General features: G+C 44.3%; 1 protein-coding gene across 6 annotated transcripts in view; it reads right to left on the minus strand.

Annotated features, from left to right (window-relative positions):
• Positions 1 to 1,959: 1,959 nt before the first annotated feature.
• Positions 1,960 to 22,559, minus strand: part of LOC129812915 (calcium permeable stress-gated cation channel 1-like) — a 60,113-nt gene continuing 39,513 nt past the window's right edge. For 4 of the 6 annotated variants that reach the window (XM_055864889.1, XM_055864892.1, XM_055864893.1 and 1 more), the window contains exons 4-23: positions 20,534 to 20,621; positions 18,485 to 18,522; positions 17,540 to 17,682; positions 16,164 to 16,215; positions 15,929 to 16,037; positions 15,730 to 15,803; positions 15,541 to 15,621; positions 15,330 to 15,450; positions 14,982 to 15,115; positions 14,656 to 14,778; positions 10,465 to 10,618; positions 10,221 to 10,327; positions 9,482 to 9,568; positions 9,267 to 9,332; positions 8,995 to 9,157; positions 8,793 to 8,898; positions 7,500 to 7,667; positions 7,241 to 7,353; positions 6,893 to 6,982; positions 1,960 to 6,773 (exon numbers count right to left, since the gene is read on the minus strand). In XM_055864889.1, coding sequence (XP_055720864.1) covers positions 6,558 to 6,773; positions 6,893 to 6,982; positions 7,241 to 7,353; positions 7,500 to 7,667; positions 8,793 to 8,898; positions 8,995 to 9,157; positions 9,267 to 9,332; positions 9,482 to 9,568; positions 10,221 to 10,327; positions 10,465 to 10,618; positions 14,656 to 14,778; positions 14,982 to 15,115; positions 15,330 to 15,450; positions 15,541 to 15,621; positions 15,730 to 15,803; positions 15,929 to 16,037; positions 16,164 to 16,215; positions 17,540 to 17,682; positions 18,485 to 18,522; positions 20,534 to 20,621 — 2,233 coding nt within the window. In that variant the 3' untranslated portion in view covers positions 1,960 to 6,557. Of the gene's footprint in view, positions 6,774 to 6,892; positions 6,983 to 7,240; positions 7,354 to 7,499; positions 7,668 to 8,792; positions 8,899 to 8,994; positions 9,158 to 9,266; positions 9,333 to 9,481; positions 9,569 to 10,220; positions 10,328 to 10,464; positions 10,619 to 14,655; positions 14,779 to 14,981; positions 15,116 to 15,329; positions 15,451 to 15,540; positions 15,622 to 15,729; positions 15,804 to 15,928; positions 16,038 to 16,163; positions 16,216 to 17,539; positions 17,683 to 18,484; positions 18,523 to 20,533; positions 20,622 to 22,221; positions 22,308 to 22,559 lie in introns of all 6 variants that reach the window. The other 2 variants (XM_055864894.1, XM_055864895.1) reach the window with 2 other exon arrangements.

Raw genomic sequence — 22,559 nt, forward strand, 5'->3', positions numbered from 1 at the left:
TTACATTGGAATTTAGTTGTGCTTTTAGATGGTTGAAAGCATAGCATTGGGAATTCAGCAAACTTTTGGCTGTCTTTTTTAAATGGGTGAACATAGGTTGGAACATATCTACCTAATATGACCCAATTATCCACGTTGAAAAGACGTGGTGTGCAACATCTATGAACCACATGATTATGCATAGTATTGACGTCAAACGGAAGAACCGAGGACAAGGATGGCTCCTGCTGTGAGATTCTCTCTGGTGTTTACGAACAACTGATGCTGTGAGGATATCAAGATTCAAGGAAGCTGTGAGATTAGGATATCAGGACCTGCTTAGACAAAGCAATTGTAACAGTAGAGCAAATGATCGCAATGTATGGGGAAATGAATGGCTGCAGTATTACCATTATAATGAGTACATGATGCATGGAATGCCAAGGTATGAATGTATGAAAGTGTATATTTTAATTTTAAATGTATGTAGTTCTGTCCTTGAGCTGTTTTTGTCTATTAATGTTCTGTATTGTCATGTTTTATGTTTTGTGTGGACCCCAGGAAGAGCAGCTGCTGCTTTAGCATTACCTAATGGGGATTCTTCAACAAAAAGGGTCAGATGACAATTAGGAGAAAGAAAAAATAAATCTATTGAAGCTCCCTCTGAGGAGATCTGTGGTGCTCTCCATCCTGATTGCTTCAAGAAAGTCTGTGGTAAGAGGGAGAGTGGGGCCAGACACTACATTTATCTCACATAAAAGCTGAAATATATAAATCAGAATAATAGGTTTTTATCTTAAAGTCTCTGTAAATTAATTATAATTGATAGCGTAGATCTTAGGGAGGCTGAGGCAAGTTCTACACAGCACTAAGATCGATGTTATTCACTGGCATTGGAGTCTCAGCTCTCCTCCTCCTCTACCCTGATCTGGCGACAGGCAGCCTCATGCAACTAATTGCCCCCATTCGAACTGCAATCCCCACATGAAGTTTAAGGGACCAATGAGGTCTCCAGTATACACACATGCTTGTCCCCGGGCTAGTTTGTATGCAGTACTGCTCCAGAAAAATGGGCCATCATGGAGGTGAGCACCTGCATGCATTAACCCAGTCTCTGTAGCTCTGTCTGCCATATTAAACTCTCTGGCCAGGCACATTCATGGCCATTGGGGAGCAAATCTGATCAGCAGAGAGCCATAGTGGAATTCATTTCCCACACGGCCTTGATTCAGCAGCGACAGGCTGACAAATGCATTTTGACAAAACTGGTGATTTAGAAAAGATGCCAAAATGTTAAGTATGGCACATACATCATAATCTTACAAATCAGAACTTTTATGGACAACAGATTGAGAACAATACCTGAGCTGACAAGGTGGTTCAAATACCCGAATACTGATTGTCACTTGTTAAAACCACTTCATCGATATGGGATCCTAACGTTCACCTGATCAGTCTGTCATGGAAAGAACAGGTATTCTTAATGTTTTGTATGCTCAGTGTGAGATTTTTTCTTCTCTTGGACCATGTGTGAGAAACTTGCACGCATTGCTGAATATCCAAATGTGCTTGGACAATGAGCCTTGGTCACTTGTAGGCTACATTTTCTCACGGACAACAAGAGAAACCAGACTGTAAAAATCCACTATAAAAGCTTGGTTAGCTCTCTGCAGTCACCCCTTTGATTTTTCTTTGACCAGAACCTCTGTGCCTTCTGCTGAACTTGTGACTCCGTGCCCTTCCCTACAGACCACAGCAGACGGAGAGGGAATAAGGAGCCTGTAGCACAAGATGCGTGGCAGCAACAGATTCAGTTTTAATTGAACTCACAGCACTTCAAAAGACTTTTGACACAGAGAACAGCTCAGGCCTGTCGGTCGGATGGAGGTCACTACTACACACACACACACACACACACACACTCTCCCGCTGTTCCTCAACCTCAGGTCTCAATAAAAAAAACATAGCCACACATTTACATCAAGATGACATAATGTTAGTTTTACTTTATTTCCCTGCGAAAGTAAATGCTTCAGAGAAATCTATAAGTAGTATTTCAGAAAGGACACACCAGTTTCCCGTAAAGGATGAAAATAAGAGCTTGAGCAAAGTCTGGAAAACCACTGTATTCCCAAAACAGAGCCGGAGCAACCATGTGAAGAGCGTCTGATGTATGAGCACAAATGACAGAGGAACAATAGAGCTCATTTAGCATCAAATCTGTGGGTTTTACAAGTACATTTCCTCCTCGCATGGTTATTGGGACATGAAGAAAGTTTGATTCTTTAACTTTTTGATGTTTGCACGATTACCTGAAATGAAATGGAATCAACCGTTGTGACCATCATTAAAAAAAGATTATTATTTTCCTATAAGTACATGTTAAAGAACTGTATGACCTGTGAAACATGCTGAAGCTGAAATCCAGAGCACACATTTGGTGAGCTTAGGGGATTTCTGGGTTGGGGTTTCTCTATTCAAACTGGTTTTACTGTGGTGCTCTCCACTATGAACATCTCAGATGGTAGCCTAGGCCTACACAGTTTGTGTGTGGCCAAAAGGTTGGTTTCTTGTTATGCTGAACATTTGTTCATAAAACACAATTCTATTCCCCCCTCAAATCAAACAAATAACTTTGATTTTATGAGACACAGTACTTTTATCCTATAATATTCCCTCCGTTTCTCAAAATCACTTCTGACAAACACTATTTCAAAAAGACAGGGTATATCAAGAATATACTTCAAGGACTATAAAATGACAACCTTCACAGGGCTGCACTAAAGTACACTGGACATGTAACTTTGGGTGACATTTCTTAGGTTGACAATTTTAGCGTTTGAATTTTGGAGTACTATTATATACATTCTGTAGCTTCCTTTGGGCTCAGGAAAAACCAAAATATATGAATGATGACAAAATGACAAACATACAGTACCAGTCAAAATTTTGGACACACCTACTCATTCAAGGGTTATTCATTGTAGAATAATAGTGAAGACATCAAAACTGTGAAATAACACAAATGGAATCATGTAGTAACCAAAAAAAGTGTTAAACAAATCCAAATATATTTTATATTTGAGATTCTTCAAAGTAGCCACCCTTTGCCTTGATGTCATGTGGTTCCCACCGTGACGCATGGAGGTGGTGGTGTGATGGTGTGGGGGTGCTTTGCTGGTCACACTGATTTATTTAGAATTTAAGGCACACTTATACCAGCATGGCTACCACAGCATTCTGCAGCGATACGCCATTCCATCTGGTTTGCACTTAGTGGGACTATCATTTTTTTTTTAACAGGACAATGACCTAACACACCTCCAGTTTGTGTAAGGGCTATTTGACCAAGAAGGAGAGTGATGGAGTGCTGCATCAGATGACCTGGCCTCCACAATCACCAGACCTCAACCCAAGTGAGATGGTTTGGGATGAGTTGGACCACAGAGTGAAGGAAAAGCACCCAACAAGTGCTCAGCATATATACGAACTCCTTCAAGACTGTTGGAAAAGCATTCCTCATGAAGCTGGTTGAGAGAATGCCAAGAGTGTGCAAAGCTGTCATCAAGGCAAAGGGTGGCTACTTTGAAGAATTTGTTTAACACTTTTATGGTTACTACATGATTCCATAGTTTTTGTCTTCACTATTATTCTACAATGTAGAAAATAGTAAAAACAAAGAAAAACCCTTGAATGAGTAGGTGTGTCCAAACTTTTGACTGGTACTGTAACTACAGCTTATAATCAAATCATAGGAAGGGAAAAGACACCAGAGAATCAACTTTCAAATCCCATTATATCATCGACAAAGAGCTTGAATATATGATCACAGAATACAGCAGTTAGAAACTGCAAAGACACCGACAACAAGGCACCACAATCCAAATGCTTCCATTGAAAACCCCCATAAGACTAGCAAATACAGTCTGCACATAATGAGTGAACATCATTAGCTCAGTGGTCTGTGGAGCACACTGCTCGTCAGACCTGGGCTCAAATACTTTTTCAACTACTTTCAAAGACATTTTTTTTTTTTTTTTTTTACCTTTATTTAACTAGGCAAGTCAGTTAAGAACAAATTCTTATTTTCAATGACGGCCTAGGAACAGTGGGTTAACTGCCTGTTCAGGGGCAGAACGACAGATTTGTACCTTGTCAGCTCGGGGATTTGAACTTGCAACCTTCCGGTTACTAGTCCGACGCTCTAACCACTAGGCTACGCTGCCGCCCCATCTTGAAGCAAGTATGTCGATGTGTTTTCCTTGAAAATAAGTAGTTCAATATTGGAATGTATTTGGAAGTATTGGCATGTACTTGAAAATCCTCAAATACACAGACAAGTGCATTTAAATACTCCATGCATTCGAACCTTGTCCAGTAGGTTTAAAAAAATATTAGAAATAAATGTATTTGGAAATAAGCATTTCAAAATAGTAGACTATTTATAGGAAACTATTAGAATATACTTTCTAATACTTCAAATATAAGTAGTTAAATTATGCTACATTAGAAAATACTCAAATACACAGAAAATAAAACTTTTACTAAATACTTATATGCATGTACTGTATTGAACCCAGGTCTGCTGCTTGTCTATTGGTTGAAGGAACTGTATGACACACAATACATAGGAAGATGGCTGCTCACACAAAGTAGGGAGTAGGATAATAGCTATCAAGGATAATAGCTATGCATTGGATAGAACTATGGCCAGAATGTGTACATATGCGTGTTTGTTTGAATCGGTCTCCCGCTTTTCCCTGCTCTTCAGTTCAGTCCATGCAACATAGTGAGTTTTTCTTCAAGGCACAGCAAGAGAGCACAATTACAAACCAATATCAGTTTCCATTCAGTTTGGCATGGAAACCTGCTCTCTCTCGAGCAGCAAAACACTCGCAATACAAAACTAGCAAAGGTTACTGTATGATTGAGTCAAACAGTGAGATCAGCCGAGTCTTTAGTTTGATGGATGGTCATGGAGTATAACAAGATATACTTCGCAACATGCAGTGGAGCGGACGACTGGTTAGGACTACTGAAACCATGATGCAATAGGGTACTACTAGTATCTTTTCAAGGCTATTTCTGCGGCCGGACCCTTACGCACAATGTTTTAAAACCCAAGTAAATTGGAGATAATGTTCTAAAATGGAGGACTTCAGGTGATACGTGAACTTGTCCAATAAGAGTAATCCTTTTTGTTTTCTGTTATGAAATCTTTTCTCCCATTTCCTCCTACTGAACACAACTATGATGTTCTCATAATAACAGTCATTGATAAACATTAATAAAAGGGATGGCACTATACATAAATTATTAAACAATACACACAACCCGCCCCTCAGCTCAATAATATCACATACAACTTACAGTACAGAAGAGCAAAAACAAGAACCTTGACAATAAATGCAATAGTATCAGACCCGTTGTCCCTTCTCCTCCATAGGGTTTTAGAGCTTGGAGTTCCACTCTGCCTTCCCTCCGTCTGTCCTGTTCTCCCACTGCAGATGGCTTGATCCCAACCCGCAACCCTGCCTCGCAGAGCTCTACCACACCAGAGCCAGAAGACCACTCTGTCTAGTAGGGTCATTGGGTTAAAACCCACTGAACTGGTGGAATTCATCCCTACTCCTTTCCCAGTGGTACACAAAGATAGTGTCCTTCTTCACTACACAGTCATTCCCAGTCAGGTCACATACAGTATGGTAAAGTTCATTCACTTATAGAGGGGAAAAAAGGGAGACATGAAGTAGTCAGAAAACTACAGATGCACATTTGTTTGAAGTATCCTCCGTATTGTTTATTTATGCTGACAGCTTTAAGATGAATCCCCCACTGGGCTGGGGAAGAACCTATTTCAGCCTTTGGTTCCAAAGAACCTCCAAAGACAAAATCCAAAAGGGCCCCTCACAAACATTGTACAGTCAGAGGGGCTTGGATGTGGAAGAGGGTAAAACAACGGTTTAAAAAAAACCATATTTCTCTCTTATAAATAAGAGAAGGTATGGAGGTTAGGGAGGGGGGTGAGTCACTGGCAGCCCACTGGGCTGTCCATGAGAGGGCTGGAGTAATAGGGGTCTGAGTCACTGGTAGCCCACTGGGCTGTCCATGAGGGGGCTGGAGTAATAGGGGTCTGAGTCACTGGTAGCCCACTGGGCTGTCCATGAGGGGGCTGGAGTAATAGGGGTCTGAGTCACTGGTAGCCCACTGGGCTGTCCATGAGGGGGCTGGAGTAATAGGGGTCTGAGTCACTGGTAGCCCACTGGGCTGTCCATGAGGGGGCTGGAGTAATAGGGGTCTGAGTCACTGGTAGCCCACTGGGCTGTCCATGAGGGGGCTGGAGTAATAGGGGTCTGAGTCACTGGTAGCCCACTGGGCTGTCCATGAGGGGGCTGGAGTAATAGGGGTCTGAGTCACTGGTAGCCCACTGGGCTGTCCATGAGGGGGCTGGAGTAATAGGGGTCTGAGTCACTGGTAGCCCACTGGGCTGTCCATGAGGGGGCTGGAGTAATAGGGGTCTGAGTCACTGGTAGCCCACTGGGCTGTCCATGAGGGGGCTGGAGTAATAGGGGTCTGAGTCACTGGTAGCCCACTGGGCTGTCCATGAGGGGGCTGGAGTAATAGGGGTTTGGAGGGTCCTGGAGCTTGGTCTCGACAGTTTCAACCTGGTCGTCTTCCTCATCTTGCTCCTCTCTGTCCTGGGAGCTGGCCATGGTCCCGTAGCTCTGGTGAGCTGGAGAGGGCATGGGGGTCAGGCCTAGCTCTGGCTCCAGCAACACAGATGCCACAAACAGCTGAGGGGAGAGACACAGAGAAAGGAGTTACTAATTACTAAAACGACTCATACATATCTACTAGTTATGAGCTTATTATACAGGGATTGAGAGTGGTGTGAATAAAGAAAGACAGGTACATTGGAGGGGGTGGTGGAGGGGGTGGAGCTTCTCTCTGCATCAGTGAAGGCCCCTTGTGCTGGCTGGTCAGCAGACATCTGGTCAAACATCTGAAACACATTGGGACAGTGATAATTAAGCCAGGGGGGAGGGGTCAATAATAACCTCGCACTGTGAAATTATAGGGATTTATCTCAAGAGCATAGCTGCACTGCGACAGCAGATGCTTAAATACCACATCTCATAAAGACATAGCCCATGGTCGAGGTACTTAGGCTTAATAAATTACATAGAGTTGGTCAAACGAAGGCTGTGCTAGCCCTAACACAAGTACAGCACTATGTCCCATTGTTCATACTATCGCTGACCTGGTAGCTTGATGACTTGTCAGGCTGTTTCCTAAGGCATAGGCCGAAGAGGGAGAAGACAAGGCAGGAGAGCAGCGACACAAAGGTGAAGAGGGTGATGGGACACATTGGGCCTGGAGCACAAGAGAAGAACCACAATCAAGATCATATCACCATATATGACGACTCTAGCAGCCACTAAGCTATGTCTGACTAACAGTGGGTAACCCACGTATATCGGTCTGTTTGATAGGCTATGGTAACAGGAACCAGGAAGTACCCAGCCTAAGCACAGAGAAGAACAGGAGCCAGAACATGCAGAGGATGGGCGCCACGATGACCTGGCTGATGGCTGCAGTGTGGATGCGCTGGTTGAGGTTGGTGGGCACGTAGGCATAGTAGATGTTGTAACGGTCCACCATGTGTTTCAGAATCAGGTAGAGCAGCCCTGAGAGAGAGACATTACAGAGCTGACTGATGAGGACATATGCAGCCTATCATCTATTGTAAAGTGCTAACTTCAGTCTAAAGCATAGTTGAGGTCAATTAAACTCCCATTCCTGTCGGCTGACGTCGGAATTTACAAGAATTTAGATGGAATTGACCCCAACTCCAACTCGCTACAGAGTGAATAACAGGTTAAAGACAGCATGCAGCGGAGCCCAGGCCTGGTACAATGTGGAAGGCAGGTGTCAAGGCCTGGAGAGTAGCAGCAGTAAACAAAGGAGAGTAGCAGCAGTAAACAAAGGAGAGTAGCAGCAGTAAACAAAGGAGAGTAGCAGCAGTAAACAAAGGAGAGTAGCAGCAGTAAACAAAGGAGAGTAGCAGCAGTAAAAGGAGAGTAGCAGCAGTAAACAAAGGAGAGTAGCAGCAGTAAACAAAGGAGAGTAGCAGCAGTAAACAAAGGAGAGTAGCAGCAGTAAACAAAGGAGAGTAGCAGCAGTAAACAAAGGAGAGTAGCAGCAGTAAAAGGAGAGTAGCAGCAGTAAACAAAGGAGAGTAGCAGCAGTAAACAAAGGAGAGTAGCAGCAGTAAACAAAGGAGAGTAGCAGCAGTAAACAAAGGAGAGTAGCAGCAGTAAACAAAGGAGAGTAGCAGCAGTAAACAAAGGAGAGTAGCAGCAGTAAAAGGAGAGTAGCAGCAGTAAACAAAGGAGAGTAGCAGCAGTAAACAAAGGAGAGTAGCAGCAGTAAACAAAGGAGAGTAGCAGCAGTAAATCAAATCAAATGTATTTATATAGCCCTTCTTACATCAGCTGATATCTCAAAGTTCTGTACAGAAACTAAATAAATAAAGGCGAGTAGCGGCTCTGGGCAGAGACAGAAGTGGAGTGGGCGTCTGGCTCACAACTCGCTGTGCCTGAGCATCTCGAACTACAGCACATACACTTCACAGTCTGCACCAGGCTGGCAGCAGAGGTGACCAAGGTTACAGTAGCAGGAGAGAGGCTTCCACTGAGCACACACACAGGAAGGACACACACACACACATAGGAAGGAAGGAGACACACACATAGAAAGGAGGTGAGAAGCAAAGACAAGCATGCTTCTTTAGCCTCCACACACGCACTCACCAAAGGGCATGATGATGGGACAGGTGATACTGTAAGTCATGCTAACAGCATAGATGCACATGGTCCAGGCGTACTCCAGACCAAACTGGAACTCATAGGCCTGGCTCTGGAGTTATAAAAAAAACATATATAAAAAAAAAAATGGTTATTTGATAAATCAAAGATGCACACAAATAATACAGTCAAATACTGCTCCTGTCACCCGTTTGACGTGGATGCGCTCGGCCCCGGGCTTGGCCAAACAGAGACGCAGAGCATACACCATCAGAGCTGGGATGCGCAGCAGCTCCATGGCCGTGCCGATCAGGCTGGACGTGATCACGTAGTTTACAAAGAACGCGCCGTTATCAGGCAGGAACACACACCTGTACACAGAGGAGACATATCTTAGAAGTGTGATTGCCATGGCAGTTCTGTCAGAGCTAGCTAAGCAGATGGTACCATAACAGTAGAGGGCTGGACAATTACACTTACTCCAATTTAACATCCTTGTCTTCCAGGAAGTTGACATCAAACAGCCACCTGAAGAACAGATCCAGACTAGAGTAGGGCAAAAAGAGAGGAAAGAAGCACAGGTACTTTAGAGCAGAAGCACAGGATCCTGGATCATACGCAATCTCTGTAATGATCATAGCAGTGAGCGATAAGTGGTCTGTTACACGTCAGCATGCGTGTTCCTATATTCATACCTGGAGAGACCCAGCGAGGGCAAGATGATCACCATGAACACCAACAGTACAAAGCACTTGTGCATCGTGATCTGGTTCTCACTGGATCTAAAGGACACCACAACATGGACCACATCACAACAGAGGACATGTAGTACATGTTAGAATATGAAATCATTTCAGGAGACAGAACACTAATGACAGAAGCTCACACAAACACAATCGCACTCACTCACAAAAGACATTCAAAAAGCATCATCTCACATATTTAATGATTCCGTTTCAAATGCAAACAACTTAGTGGGCTCATTACCACGAGCAGCGCCTTTCACAATAACAGTAAACATTTGATTTGCATTAAGTCCTTCACAATATATGGGTGTGTGGTGGGGGTGGTTATGGAAAGAGACGGTGCTCATAGGTGCAGTGTGAGGTTGTCTCCTCCGGATGCAGAGCTATTCTGCTCCTCAGTGCATCGTGACCACTTTGCATGTCATTATCTCCACAGAAAATCATTATGACAACCTGACTAGAGAAGTAATACAGTCAAACAGAGCACACACAGTGAGACAGAGAGAGCGTCAGTGAGAACGACAGAGAGAGAACAGTGAGAGGTGTGTAATTGTGTCGAGAAGACACAGACAAAAACACGTGAAGAGGGTCTGAGGAAGATGAATACAGTGTTTTGTCTTTTCAGGGACAGAAGTGGGCCTTGGGTTGAGCAGTATCTGCTGGGGCCTGCAACAGTGCAATACTCTACCTGGTCCAGTGAGACTCGAAGAAGGCAGAGTAATAGACTATGAAGGGCAGCAGGACAGAGAACGCCCAGAGCAATAGAGTAGGGAAGAACTGAGTGATGATCGGGCTCTATGGGGAGAAACCAAAACCTCATGAGTTCATCATGCTATAGTTCATTCTGGAAATACTGAGTTAATTTGCTTTTGTACAGCACCACCACCCCATTAGGACCATTCAAGCACTGTAATTCAGGAATTAACTCTGACCCTCAGGCTGTCCACAGGCCGGGTGACGTTGAACTTGTCCATGGTGTTGACGATGATGGCGGGAGTGGTGAGGAAGAAGAGGATGAGGAAGAGGAGGATGTTGAGCAGGACGCAGCGGAGCCACCAGCGGGAGCCACACACTGAGAGGTTCTCCCTGGAGACACCAAGGTCAAAACATGGAGGTCACTGATCTATCCTGTTGGATGGCTGACATGACAGACCTCTCCACATCATGTCTCTGCTAATCTGTACTACTGTTTATATCCACAAAGTATGAATACAACAAAAACAACCCTTAACGTGGGAGGGAATAACAAACCACACTGGAGTGGATAACAAGTTGGATACAGCACACTCGAGTGCTCCGTTTTAATGATGTGTTAGTCAGTCAATCACTGGTCGACCCCAGAGCCTGTGGCACCACCAGGGAGCACTCCCTGCGCACAAACACACACAGCCAATGCGGCATGGAAAACAGTGAGCACCGCTTGGCGGGGCTGTCTCATTGGCTAATGGGGGATACAGTTGAAGTCGTAAGTTTACATAGACCTTAGCAGAAATACATTTAAACTCAGTTTTTCACAATTCTTGACATTTAATCTTAGTAAACATTACCTGTCTTAGATCAGTTAGGATCACCACTTTATTTTAAGAATGTAAAATGTCAGAAAAATAGTAGAGAGAATGATATATTTCAGCTTTTATTTCTTTCATCACATTCCCAGTGGGTCAGAAGTTCACATGCACTCAATTAGTATTTGATAGCATTGCCTTTAAATTGTTTAAATTTGGTCAAACGTCCTACAATAAGTTGGGTGAATTTTAGCCCATTCCTCCTGACAGACATGGTGTAACTGAGTCAGGTTTGTAAGCCTCCTTGCTCGCACACGCTTTTTCAGTTCTGCCCACAAATGTTCTATAGGACTGAGGTCAGGGCTTTGTGATGGCCACTCCAACACCTCGACTTTGTTGTCCTTAAGCCATTTTGCCACAACTTTGGTAGTATGCTTGGAGTCATCGTCCATTTAGAAGACCCATTTGCAACCAAGCTTTAACTTCCTGACTGATGTCTTGAGATGTTGCTTCAATATAGCCATATAACTTTCCTTCCTCATGATGCCATCTATTTTGTGAAGTGCATCAGTCCCTCCTGCAGCAAAGCACCCTCACAACATGATGCTGCCACCCCCATGCTTCACGGTTGGAATGGTGTTCTTCGGCTTGCAAGCATCCCCCTTTTTCCTCCAAACATAACGATGGTCATTATGGCCAAACAGTTCTATTTTTGTTTCATCAGACCAGAGTACATTTCTCCAAAAAGTACAATCTTTGTCCCCATGTGCAGTTGCAAACCGTAGTCTGGCTTTTTTATGGCGGTTTTGGAGCAGTGGCTCTTTCCTTGCCGAGCGGCCTTTCAGGTTTTTTTATTTCACCTTTATTTAACCAGGTAGGCTAGTTGAGAACAAGTTCTCATTTGCAACTGCGACATGTCCAAGATAGAGCATAGCAGTTCGACATATACAACAACACAGAGTTACTCATGGAATAAACAAAATAGAGCATAGCAGTTCGACATATACAACAACACAGAGTTACTCATGGAATAAACAAAATAGTCAATAATACAGTAGGGAAAAAAGAAAAAAAGTCTATATACAGTGAATGCAAATGAGGTAAGATAAGGGAGTTAAGGCAGTAAATAGGCCATGGTGGCGAAGTAATTACAATATAGCAATTAAACACTGGAATGGTAGAGGTGCAGAAGAGGAATGTGCAAGTAGAGATACTGGAGTGCAAAGGAGTAAGATAAATAAATAAATACAGTATGGGGATGAGGTAGTTGGATGGGCTGTTTACAGACTGTCTATGTACAGGTGCAGTGATCTGTGAGCTGCTCTGACAGCTGGTGCTTAAAGCTAGTAAGGGAGATATGAGTCTCCAGTTTCAATGATTTTTGCAGTTCGTTCCAGTCATTGGCAGCAGAGAACTGGAAGGAAAGGCGGCCAAAGGATGAATTGGCTTTGGGGGTGACCAGTGAGATATACCTGCTGGAGCGCGTGCTACGAGTGGGTGCTGCTATGGTGACCAGTGAGCTGAGATAAGGTGGGGCTTTACCTAGCAAAGACTTGTAGATGACCTGGAGCCAGTGGGTTTAGCTACAAAAGTGAAGCGAGGGCCAGCCAACGAAAGAGCGTACAGGTTGCAGTGGTGGGTAGTATATGGGGCTTTGGTGACAAAACGGATGACACTGTAATAGACTGCATCCAATTTGTTGAGTAGAGCGTTGGAGGTTATTTTGTAAATGACATTGCCGAAGTCGAGGATCGGTAGGATGGTCAGTTTTACGAAGATGGATGCTTTGTTGCGAAATAGGAAGCCGATTCTAGATTTAATTTTGGATTGGAGATGCTTAATATGAGTCTGGAAGGAGAGTTTACAGTCTAACCAGACACCTAGGTATTTGTAGTTATCCACATATTCTAAGTAAGAGCCGTCCAGAGTAGTGATGCTGGACGGGCGGGCAGGTGCGGGCAGGGCATTGATCGGTTGAAGAGCATGCATTTAGTTTAACTTGCATTTAAGAGCAGTTGGATGCCACGGAAGAAGAGTTGTATGGCATTGAAGCTCATCTGGAGGTTAGTTAACACAATATCCAACGAAGGGCCAGAAGTATACAGAATGGTGTCATCTGCGTAGAGGTGGATCAGAGAATCACCAGCAGCAAGAGCGACATCATTGATGTATACAGAGAAGAGAGTCAGCCAAAGAATCGAACCCTATGGCACCCCCATAGAGACTGCCAGAGGTCCGGACAACAGGCCCTCCGATTTGACACACTGAACTCTATCAGAGAAGTAGTTGATAAACCAGGCGAGGCAATCATTTGAGAAACCAAGGCTGTTGAGTCTGCCAATAAGAATGTGGTGATTGACAGAGTCGAAAGCCTTGGCCAGGTCGATGAATACGGCTGCACAGTAATGGCTCTTATCGATGGCAGTTATGATATCATTTAGGACCTTGAGCGTGGCTGAGGTGCACCCACCAGCTCTGAAACCAGATTGCATAGCGGAGAAGGTACGGTGGGATTCTAAATAGTCGGTAATCTGTTTGTTAACTTGGCTTTCGAAGACCTTAGAAGGTTATGTCGATATAGGACTCGTTTTACTGTGGATATAGATACTTTTGTACCTGTTTCCTCCAGCATCTTCACAAGGTCCTTTGATGTTGTTCTGGGATTGATTTGCACTTTTCGCACCAAAGTATGTTCATCTCTAGGAGACAGAACGCGTCTCCTTCCTGAGCGGTATGACGGCTGCGTGGTCCCATGGTATTTATACTTGCGTACTATTGTTTGTAAAGATGAACGTGGTACCTTCAGGCGTTTGGAAATTGCTCCCAAGGATGAACCACGCTTGTGGAGGTCACCAATAATCTGTCTGTAAACAGTTGTTGGAAAAAAATCACTTGTGTCATGCACAAAGTAGATGTCCTAACCGACTTGCCAAAACTATAGTTTGTTAACAAGAAATTTGTGGAGTGGTTGAAAAATGAGTATTAACGACTCCAACCTAAGTGTATGTAAACTTCCGACTTCAACTGTTTGTAACCTCATAGGGGCTGATGGTTATCACTTCATTTTATATCTCAAATGGACTTTAAAACACATTCTAAGACATCCCACACAACTATCATTCTAAATTCCATCTAATTTAATTGGTTAAATTGTTGAATGGCCCTCTTGTAAGATTAAGTAAAGTAACACAGATTAACGACCTGCGCTCTGCAATTGATTTTCAAAGGTGATTTACAGTATGCTTGAGCCGTCAAACGGTGAACTCAATCTGTGCAAACGTCTTTGGAAGCCTGTTACTAGCGCTGACCTTACCGATAGCTACTTATTGAGGAAAAAAATTGCTTACTATGACTGGGATACGCCGTTGTCTCTCTTTGCTACTAACTGTAAAACTAATTGCTAATGCACTAACTAAGTCGCTCTGGATAATAGCGTCTTCTAAATGACAAATCTAAATGTAAAAATGCAGGGTACCGCTCGTTAATATGCGTCAGTTTCAAATCCCGTACGGTATATTTTAACACCTATCAGGTAAGATAACGCTACTAAATAGTTAGATAACTTAACCAATGGGAGGGAATTTCTAGTCATTATCTGCTTTAGATAACCTCACTCACCAGATGATGTCGCTTGGTGCCGGGGCGTAGTCTACACCCCACCTGTGAGACTGAACTACCGTGGTGATGCTTGACTGCTGGGGTTTCTGACGGCAACGGACCCTGCTATAGTCCTTGACAATACTGTGGAGAGAAACAACACACACACAAAGTCATCACACAAAACAGGCAGACACACACTCATGAACATATTCAATCAAACCCTGTAACAGGAATTTGGGGGAAAGTAAAACATATAATTTGGCACTCCAGGCATGCACTGCGGGAAACTGCAGTACAGTGCATTACCATGGCCAGTCAGAGGTCGGGGGTCATAGTTTACTCACACAGCAGTCATCCTTTCGTCCCGAAAGGTCACAAAGGCGATGCCCAGCCTCATGAGCGAGATGCGATGCTTCTCTGCATTAAACTCATCAGTCAGTTTCTCCTCTAACTCACTGTAGTACTGCTCTGCATCCACCTGCAAAGAGTTGAAAATATAGATTAGCTACATACCGGTACTATTAATCAAGTCTTGTTGTATCCCTTATTGTATTTCAATTCAGACAGACGAGGAATCCCGTTGCTGCTCAAATCTAATGTAGTTTTTTAGTGCCATCCAGTGGCAAAATGCAATCAACGCAACATAATTACTATGACCAAGATTCACTGTAACATTTCTGTTACAAATGCACCTGCTCAAAGCCGCACACATCACAGCAGAAGATGGTAGCACAGGGGTGGGTCTTAATCATGATCTTCCCCTCCTTCTGGGCCTTAGTGGCAAAATACAGCCTTCCTTTCATCGCCTTTCGTCTGAAACACAACAACTCAAATCTGCACAAGGCCCAAAAAATACTAAATAATAATGTAACTAATTTCTCCATATTGTCATCGTTACTGTACCTCTCAGAGTCAAGCCTCATCAGTTTGTGTACGTTGAAGCAGAAGCGGAGGTCAGTGACAGTACAGCTGGGGTAGGCCTCACTAGAGTGGAGGGAAGAGGGAACAGAGTTAAACCACCTATCCACATCAGGTGTATTAGTATCAGCTATATCTTGAAAGAGTAAGGAAAGTGGGAACATTTAAGATTACTGGAAGTGTTTGGTGATGAGGCCTGGGTCTGAGATCTCTCTGGGGATGCAGGTGATCATGAGAGTCCTGGCCACCTGACAAGATGGTAACAATAAATTACAGACACCAAAGGGTGTCTCTTTCAGTTTTCAGAGACAGTAACCTGACCATGCTGTAATCATTATACATTTGGCTAGGTGTGAGGAGCTGTCACACACACCTTCTCGTCCTCTCTGTACTCCAGGCGTGAGGAGTGGTGGGCCATACACAGCACTGTGATGATGAAGTAGAGCAGAGCAAAGATACTGTGGAGCCACAGGAAGCTGTCCCTAAGAGGAAAGAAAAGGTTTCCACATGACTGTTGGATAACCACGATGGCCTCAAGATATTCTTGAACATTTCCTGAATTATTATGAATCCTCTGCAAAAAGAGAAGCCATAGCCCTTTGACCTACTTCGCAGAAAGATTAGCCACAGTCGTTCTTCCAAAATTTTCAGGATTATCCCCTATAGAAAAGACGACATACAACAGTTAATGTGTGTGTAACAGTTATTTTTCTAATGTAAAGGGAGGGACTTTAAACACCCAAACCACTAGAAATCCACTTTTTTCCATTATGTTGCACAAAGTATGATATAGCTGGGCTTGAAGTGACAAATCTGAACTGCCCACTTTGTGCAAATTCCTATGATATGACATAGAAATTATTTTCATTCTACGTTTTGTTTCAGGGCTGGGTTTTATTTGAATGTTACCATCCAGTAGCATGGCATTGTTTATTAACTCAGAAACAGCTGCAAAGTTCTTCCTCTTGGTGACTGAGATGAGCCAAACAGCCTCGAGCCGCCTGAGCTATGGAGCAAATAAAGATAGGGGGTGCACCTCTACTTTTTACCAGAAAATTATCAAAATCACTTAGTTTTGAGCTAGTCTGTATTACAAATATATCTGACCATTATATAAATGGTATAATTGCATGATATGATAGCATTTTGCTAACCCGCTCCCCCCGACACAACAAGATTAATGGTTTTGACAACAAACGTTTTGTTCACTCCCCACTAAATAAAATTCAAGAATTTATAGATGGGTTAGCGGACAACGTCACGAAAACGATGTGCACGGTTCCATTGGGCATTATTCAGCGTGTTGTGATTCTGGATGGCCAGATTGCTAGCAAGAATGACAAGAAACTGCTATGTGGGGAATCGTTATTGTCTCGTTTCAACTCGGTTCATAATGTTCTTGATACCATGTCTTGTTTTGAGGTGTTTTAACTGATTTAATGTCAATGCTAATATGGCTCAAATTCGCTAGCTAGCTAACAACTGTAACAATGTATTTGAGAGACAAGTACTTGTGCAAATGTATTTATGTTTTCAATAAACAAACAAACATTGGAGATGAAGTATAGCTTACATGTTATCAACAAGCTAAGCCAACCCAGTCCGTTTTGCCCCATAGTTGTGCACGCTTCGGCTTTGTTGCTAAACAACCAACCTGTCTATAGTTACAAGTCATTTGCGGGGTGCATGATCATGAACAAAGTCATTGTAGCCTATCATTTCACTTCCCCGGTGTCATTTCACTTTGTCTGTGTTTGGATCTGTGGTGTGTGTGTGTGGCCTACATTTAAGATATCCATGGGCAGACTTTTTCCATTTGTATTTATAACTGTTGTATGTGTGCATGCGTGCTAGCCCACCCCTATATGTGTTTGTATATGCATGTGTGGCCTGGTCTCTCCCGGCGAGGTGCCCCTCTACCCCCCCTGGCATCTAGGATATCCCTGGGCCTCCCAACATAGGCCAAGGCTTCCTTCTAAATTACCTAGGAGGTTTCCGGAAAAGTTGACAGGCAGGATGATGGCCACAGACAGCAGGCAGACCACAGTCATGAGCAGGATGATGTGGCGCTGGAAGGACAGGTAGGTCGTAGCATCGACACCACACTTACTCCTGATCTCCTCATCCCTGGAGACGCAACACAGAGATAGAGGTTCTGAAACTGGGGAGGGAAGAGAGGATCTTCCCAGGGTGGCAGGATTCAAACTAAGGAGACTAAGAACAGAGTAACAAAGAAGCAGTGTGCAGTTGAGAAGGGGTCTACAGGGAAACAGCATGTACTAGACACATGGGTGTAATGGGACTGTAGTGGGAAGAGCAGAATCCTTCTCTTCTATGGGGAGACAGAATCAGGTGCTCCGTGGTAGTGATATTGTGGGGGCTGCTCCTTATACCTCACTGCACTCCTGGAGGGTCAGAAAACCCACTTGTCTCATAAAAGAGAAGAAACAAGAGTTGCCTGCTGGTCCCACGGCAGGCAGGCCAGGCCACACAGGCCAGGCCACACAGGCCAGGCCACACAGGCCAGGCCACACAGGCCAGGCCACACAGGCCAGGCCACACAGGCCAGGCCACACAGGCCAGGCCACACAGAGAGCTTTCAGGGTGGGTTAGCACTTTCCCAGGCATCCCAGGGTGAGGTATTACAGTCAGCCACTAACAAGAGCTAAAAACAGCACCCAGAAGAACCCAAACTCCACCATAATAATATGAAAACCATGGACACAGAGGAAGTTATGGATCTAAATCCATTGAGTGGAGTCAGACTTGAGCAAGTGCAAATACTCTATGGTAAACCACGGCACAAACAATCCCATGAGCACACACTCGTTTGCTTTTCGCTGCTTAATGGGATGAAAACATTGAAGAGAAGGGCAATAAGAATGATAGAAGTGAAAACAGGTAGAGGGTTGAACGGTTTTACACTTACTTCATATGGTAAAGTGTTGTAAGCCAAGAGCAGAAGCCCTAAAGGAGGAAAGACATAAAACATTCAGTGGATCGCTTATCAAATACAAATTGATACCACATATGTTGTAGGCAGTGCCATGCACGGTGCATGTCATTTGCATAACATTAAGGCCTACGCGCTGAGGGAGTGATGGGGGTTAAATAGGTCTAGTCTGAGGTGTAAACCACTTCACTGCTGCCAAACTCTGGGAAAAGACTCCTGTCTTACTCCGTCCTACTCCATCATAAACATAGTGTGTTACATCGATGGTGATCTTACCAAGTCACGTAGGCAGGTGTGGTATATGTATGTATGTATGTACGTACACTGCTACAAAAAATAAAGGGAACACTTAAACAACACAATGTAACTCCAAGTCAATCACACTTCTGTGAAATCAAACTGTCCACTTAGGAAGCAACACTGATTGACAATAAATTTCACATGCTGTTGTGCAAATGGAATAGACAAAAGGTGGAAATTATAGGCAATTATTAAGACGCCCCCAAAAAAGGAGTGATTCTGCAGGTGGTGACCACTGACCACTTCTCAGTTCCTATGCTTCCTGGCTGATGTTTTGGTCACTTTTGAATGCTGGCGGTGCTCTCACTCTAGTGGTAGCATGAGACGGAGTCTACAACCCACACAAGTGGCTCAGGTAGTGCAGTTCATCCATGATGGCACATCAATGCGAGCTGTGGCAAAAAGGTTTGCTGTGTCTGTCAGCGTAGTGTCCAGAGCATGGAGGCGCTACCAGGAGACAGGCCAGTACATCAGGAGACGTGGAGGAGGCCGTAGGAGGGCAACAACCCAGCAGCAGGACCGCTACCTCCGCCTTTGTGCAAGGAGGTGCACTGCCAGAGCCCTGCAAAATGACCTCCAGCAGGCCACAAATGTGCATGTGTCTGCTCAAACGGTCAGAAACAGACTCCATGAGGGTGGTATGAGGGCCCGACGTCCACAGGTGGACTGACGCCCTGGGCTCTTCACAGATGAAAGCAGGTTCACACTGAACACATGTGACAGACGTGACAGAGTCTGACAAACGCCGTGGAGAACGTTCTGCTGCCTGCAACATCCTCCAGCATGACCGGTTTGGCGGTGGGTCAGTCATGGTGTGGGGTGGCATTTCTTTGGGGGGCCGCACAGCCCTACATGGGCTCGCCAGAGGTAGCCTGACTGCCATTAGGTACCGAGATGAGATCCTCAGACCCCTTGTGAGACCATATGCTGACACATGCACATTTGTGGCCTGCTGGAGGTCATTTTGCAGGGCTCTGGCAGTGCTCCTCCTTGCACAAAGGCGGAGGTAGCGGTCCTGCTGCTGGGTTGTTGCCCTCCTACGGCCTCCTCCACGTCTCCTGATGTACTGGCCTGTCTCCTGGTAGCGCCTCCATGCTCTGGACACTACGCTGACAGACACAGCAAACCTTTTTGCCACAGCTCGCATTGATGTGCCATCCTGGATGAGCTGCACTACCTGAGCCACTTGTGTGGGTTGTAGACTCCGTCTCATGCTACCACTAGAGTGAAAGCACCGCCAGCATTCAAAAGTGACCAAAACATCAGCCAGGAAGCATAGGAACTGAGAAGTGGACTGTGGTCACCACCTGCAGAACCACTCCTTTATTGGGGGTGTCTTGCTAATTGCCTATAATTTCCACCTTTTGTCTATTCCATTTGCACAACAGCATGTGAAATGTATTGTCAATCAGTGTTGCTTCCTAAGTGGACAGTTTGATTTCACAGAAGTGTGATTGACTTGGAGTTACATTGTGTTGTTTAAGTGTTCCCTTTATTTTTTTGAGCAGTGTATATAAAGTCATTCTCTAAATAATCTGCCTTTTCTTCATTTTTTGTTTTTTTGTTTGTGCAGCTGGATGTTTCATCAACTCAATTAAGGAAAAGTGCTTTGATCAGGGTTACAAAAAGAGTGGAATCACACTCAAACAGGGTCACCCTTTATCAGCTATACCTCCAGACCTATCCTAATGTCTGGACTTGGATCCATAATAAAGTTGGACTTACCAAGTCCTTGGTGTCTGAGTCTGACGGGCTGGACTCTGACGGGGACTTCTCCTTCTCACTCTGCTCTCCGTAGAACAGGGACGTGAGACTGAGCAACAGAAGACATACCAGGATTATCATTATGGTGCATGCGTCTCTTCCTACAGAATAGGAAGGAAGGAAGCGCATCACATAGATCACATCACAAGATGGAAGACACTATACTGCAAGAGCAACAAGACTGCGCAATATGAGACTACAGCTGTTAAACACATTCTCGGAAGGATGATTTTCAGTGGCCTGGACAGCATCCTAAAATTATATAGCAAACGTGAACCCATTTTGCAATGAGTGACTGTGGGAAGTTAATATCCTCTCTTTCCAACAGACGGTCAGGCACAGAGCCTGCAGACAGCATGAGCGCAAATTGTGTTGGCTGGGTCTAATAGCTATTCCATGCAGGACGCTGTCCTCCCCTTAGAACTCCAGTCAATCTGAGATCATATCGATGATAGGAGGGGGGAGGGATGGACAGTGCTCCTGGAATCCAATGAAGCATTGTGATTGAGTTTGGTGATGTTTCTTTCAAGTTGACGTTGCTGACAGCTCTACAGCGTGCCACTTTAAGCGTAATAATTGAATTAGCGCGACGGCCGCCCGCTCCGCAGAACAAACAGATGTCACTGCCCCAGGGTGGCAGAGAGCCGCTGCTGGTCAGGCAGAACTAAATCAACCCCACACTCACACCGGAGTGGCTCCAGGTCAGGCAGAAGTAAGCTGTTGCAGAGCCTCACTCTGCAGACCCACACAGAGGACTGACGACCTCACGTCACTTTAAAAGCTAACAAGGTCCTAAGATTCAGGAAAATCAGATCTACAATAAGTGTGCCATTATTGCCTTCTGCATATTATGGTATCAAGGCCTGAAAAAAAAAATGTGTACTTACAGATTGTGATAATGTGTAAAAAGTGATTAAATTGTATGTATGTATACAATACGGAATAAAAATAACATGTAAAGTTTTGGTCCCATGTTTCAAGAGCTGAAATAAAAGACCCGAGAAATGTTTCATATGCACAAAAAGCTTATTTCGCTCTAATTTTGTGCACAAATTTGTTTACATGATCATGCCATTTAATTAGCTTCTTGATATGCCACACCTGTCAGGCGGCTGGATTATCTTGGCAAACTGCATGATCATTACACCTTGTCCTGGGGACAATAAAAGGCCACTCTAAAGTGTGCAGTTGTCACACAACACAATGCCACAGACATCGCACGTTTTGAGGGCGCGTGCAATTGGCAGGCCCGCCGGACCTGTTGCCAGATAATATTAATTTCTCTACCATAAGCCGTTTTAGAGAATTTGTCAGTACATCCAACCGGCCTCACAACTGTTGACCATGTGTATGGCGTTGTGTGGTGGGTGGTTTGCTGATGTCAATGTGAAGTGAGTGCCCCATGGTGGCGGTGGGTTATGGTATGGCCATGCATAAGCTATGGACAACGAACACAATTGTATTTATCAATGGCAATTTGAATGCACAGAGATACCGTGACGAGATCTTGACGCCTGTTGTCGTGCCATTCATCCGTCGCCATCACCTCATAATTCAGCTTTATAATGCACGGCCCTATGTCGCAAGGATATGTCCACAATTCCTGGAAGCTGAAAAAGTCCCGGTTCTTCCATGGCCTGCATACTCACCAGACATGTGACCCATTGAACATGTTTGGGATGCTCTGGGTAGACGTGTACGAAAGCATGTTCCAGTTCCCGCCAATATCCAGCAGCTTCACACAGAAATTGAAGAGGAGTGGGACAATATTCCACAGGCCACAATCAACAGCCTGATCAACTTTATGCGAAGGAGATGTGTCACGCTGCATGAGGCAAATGATGGTCACACCAGATACTGACTGGTTTTCTGATCAACACCCCTACTTAAAAAAAGGTATCTGTGACCAACAGGTGCATATCTGTATTCCCTGTCATGTGAAATCAATAGATTAGGGCCTAACTACTTTATTTCAATTGACTGATTT

Source organism: Salvelinus fontinalis, chromosome 16 (genome assembly GCF_029448725.1).
Source record: "Salvelinus fontinalis isolate EN_2023a chromosome 16, ASM2944872v1, whole genome shotgun sequence".
Classification (NCBI taxonomy): domain Eukaryota; kingdom Metazoa; phylum Chordata; class Actinopteri; order Salmoniformes; family Salmonidae; genus Salvelinus; species Salvelinus fontinalis.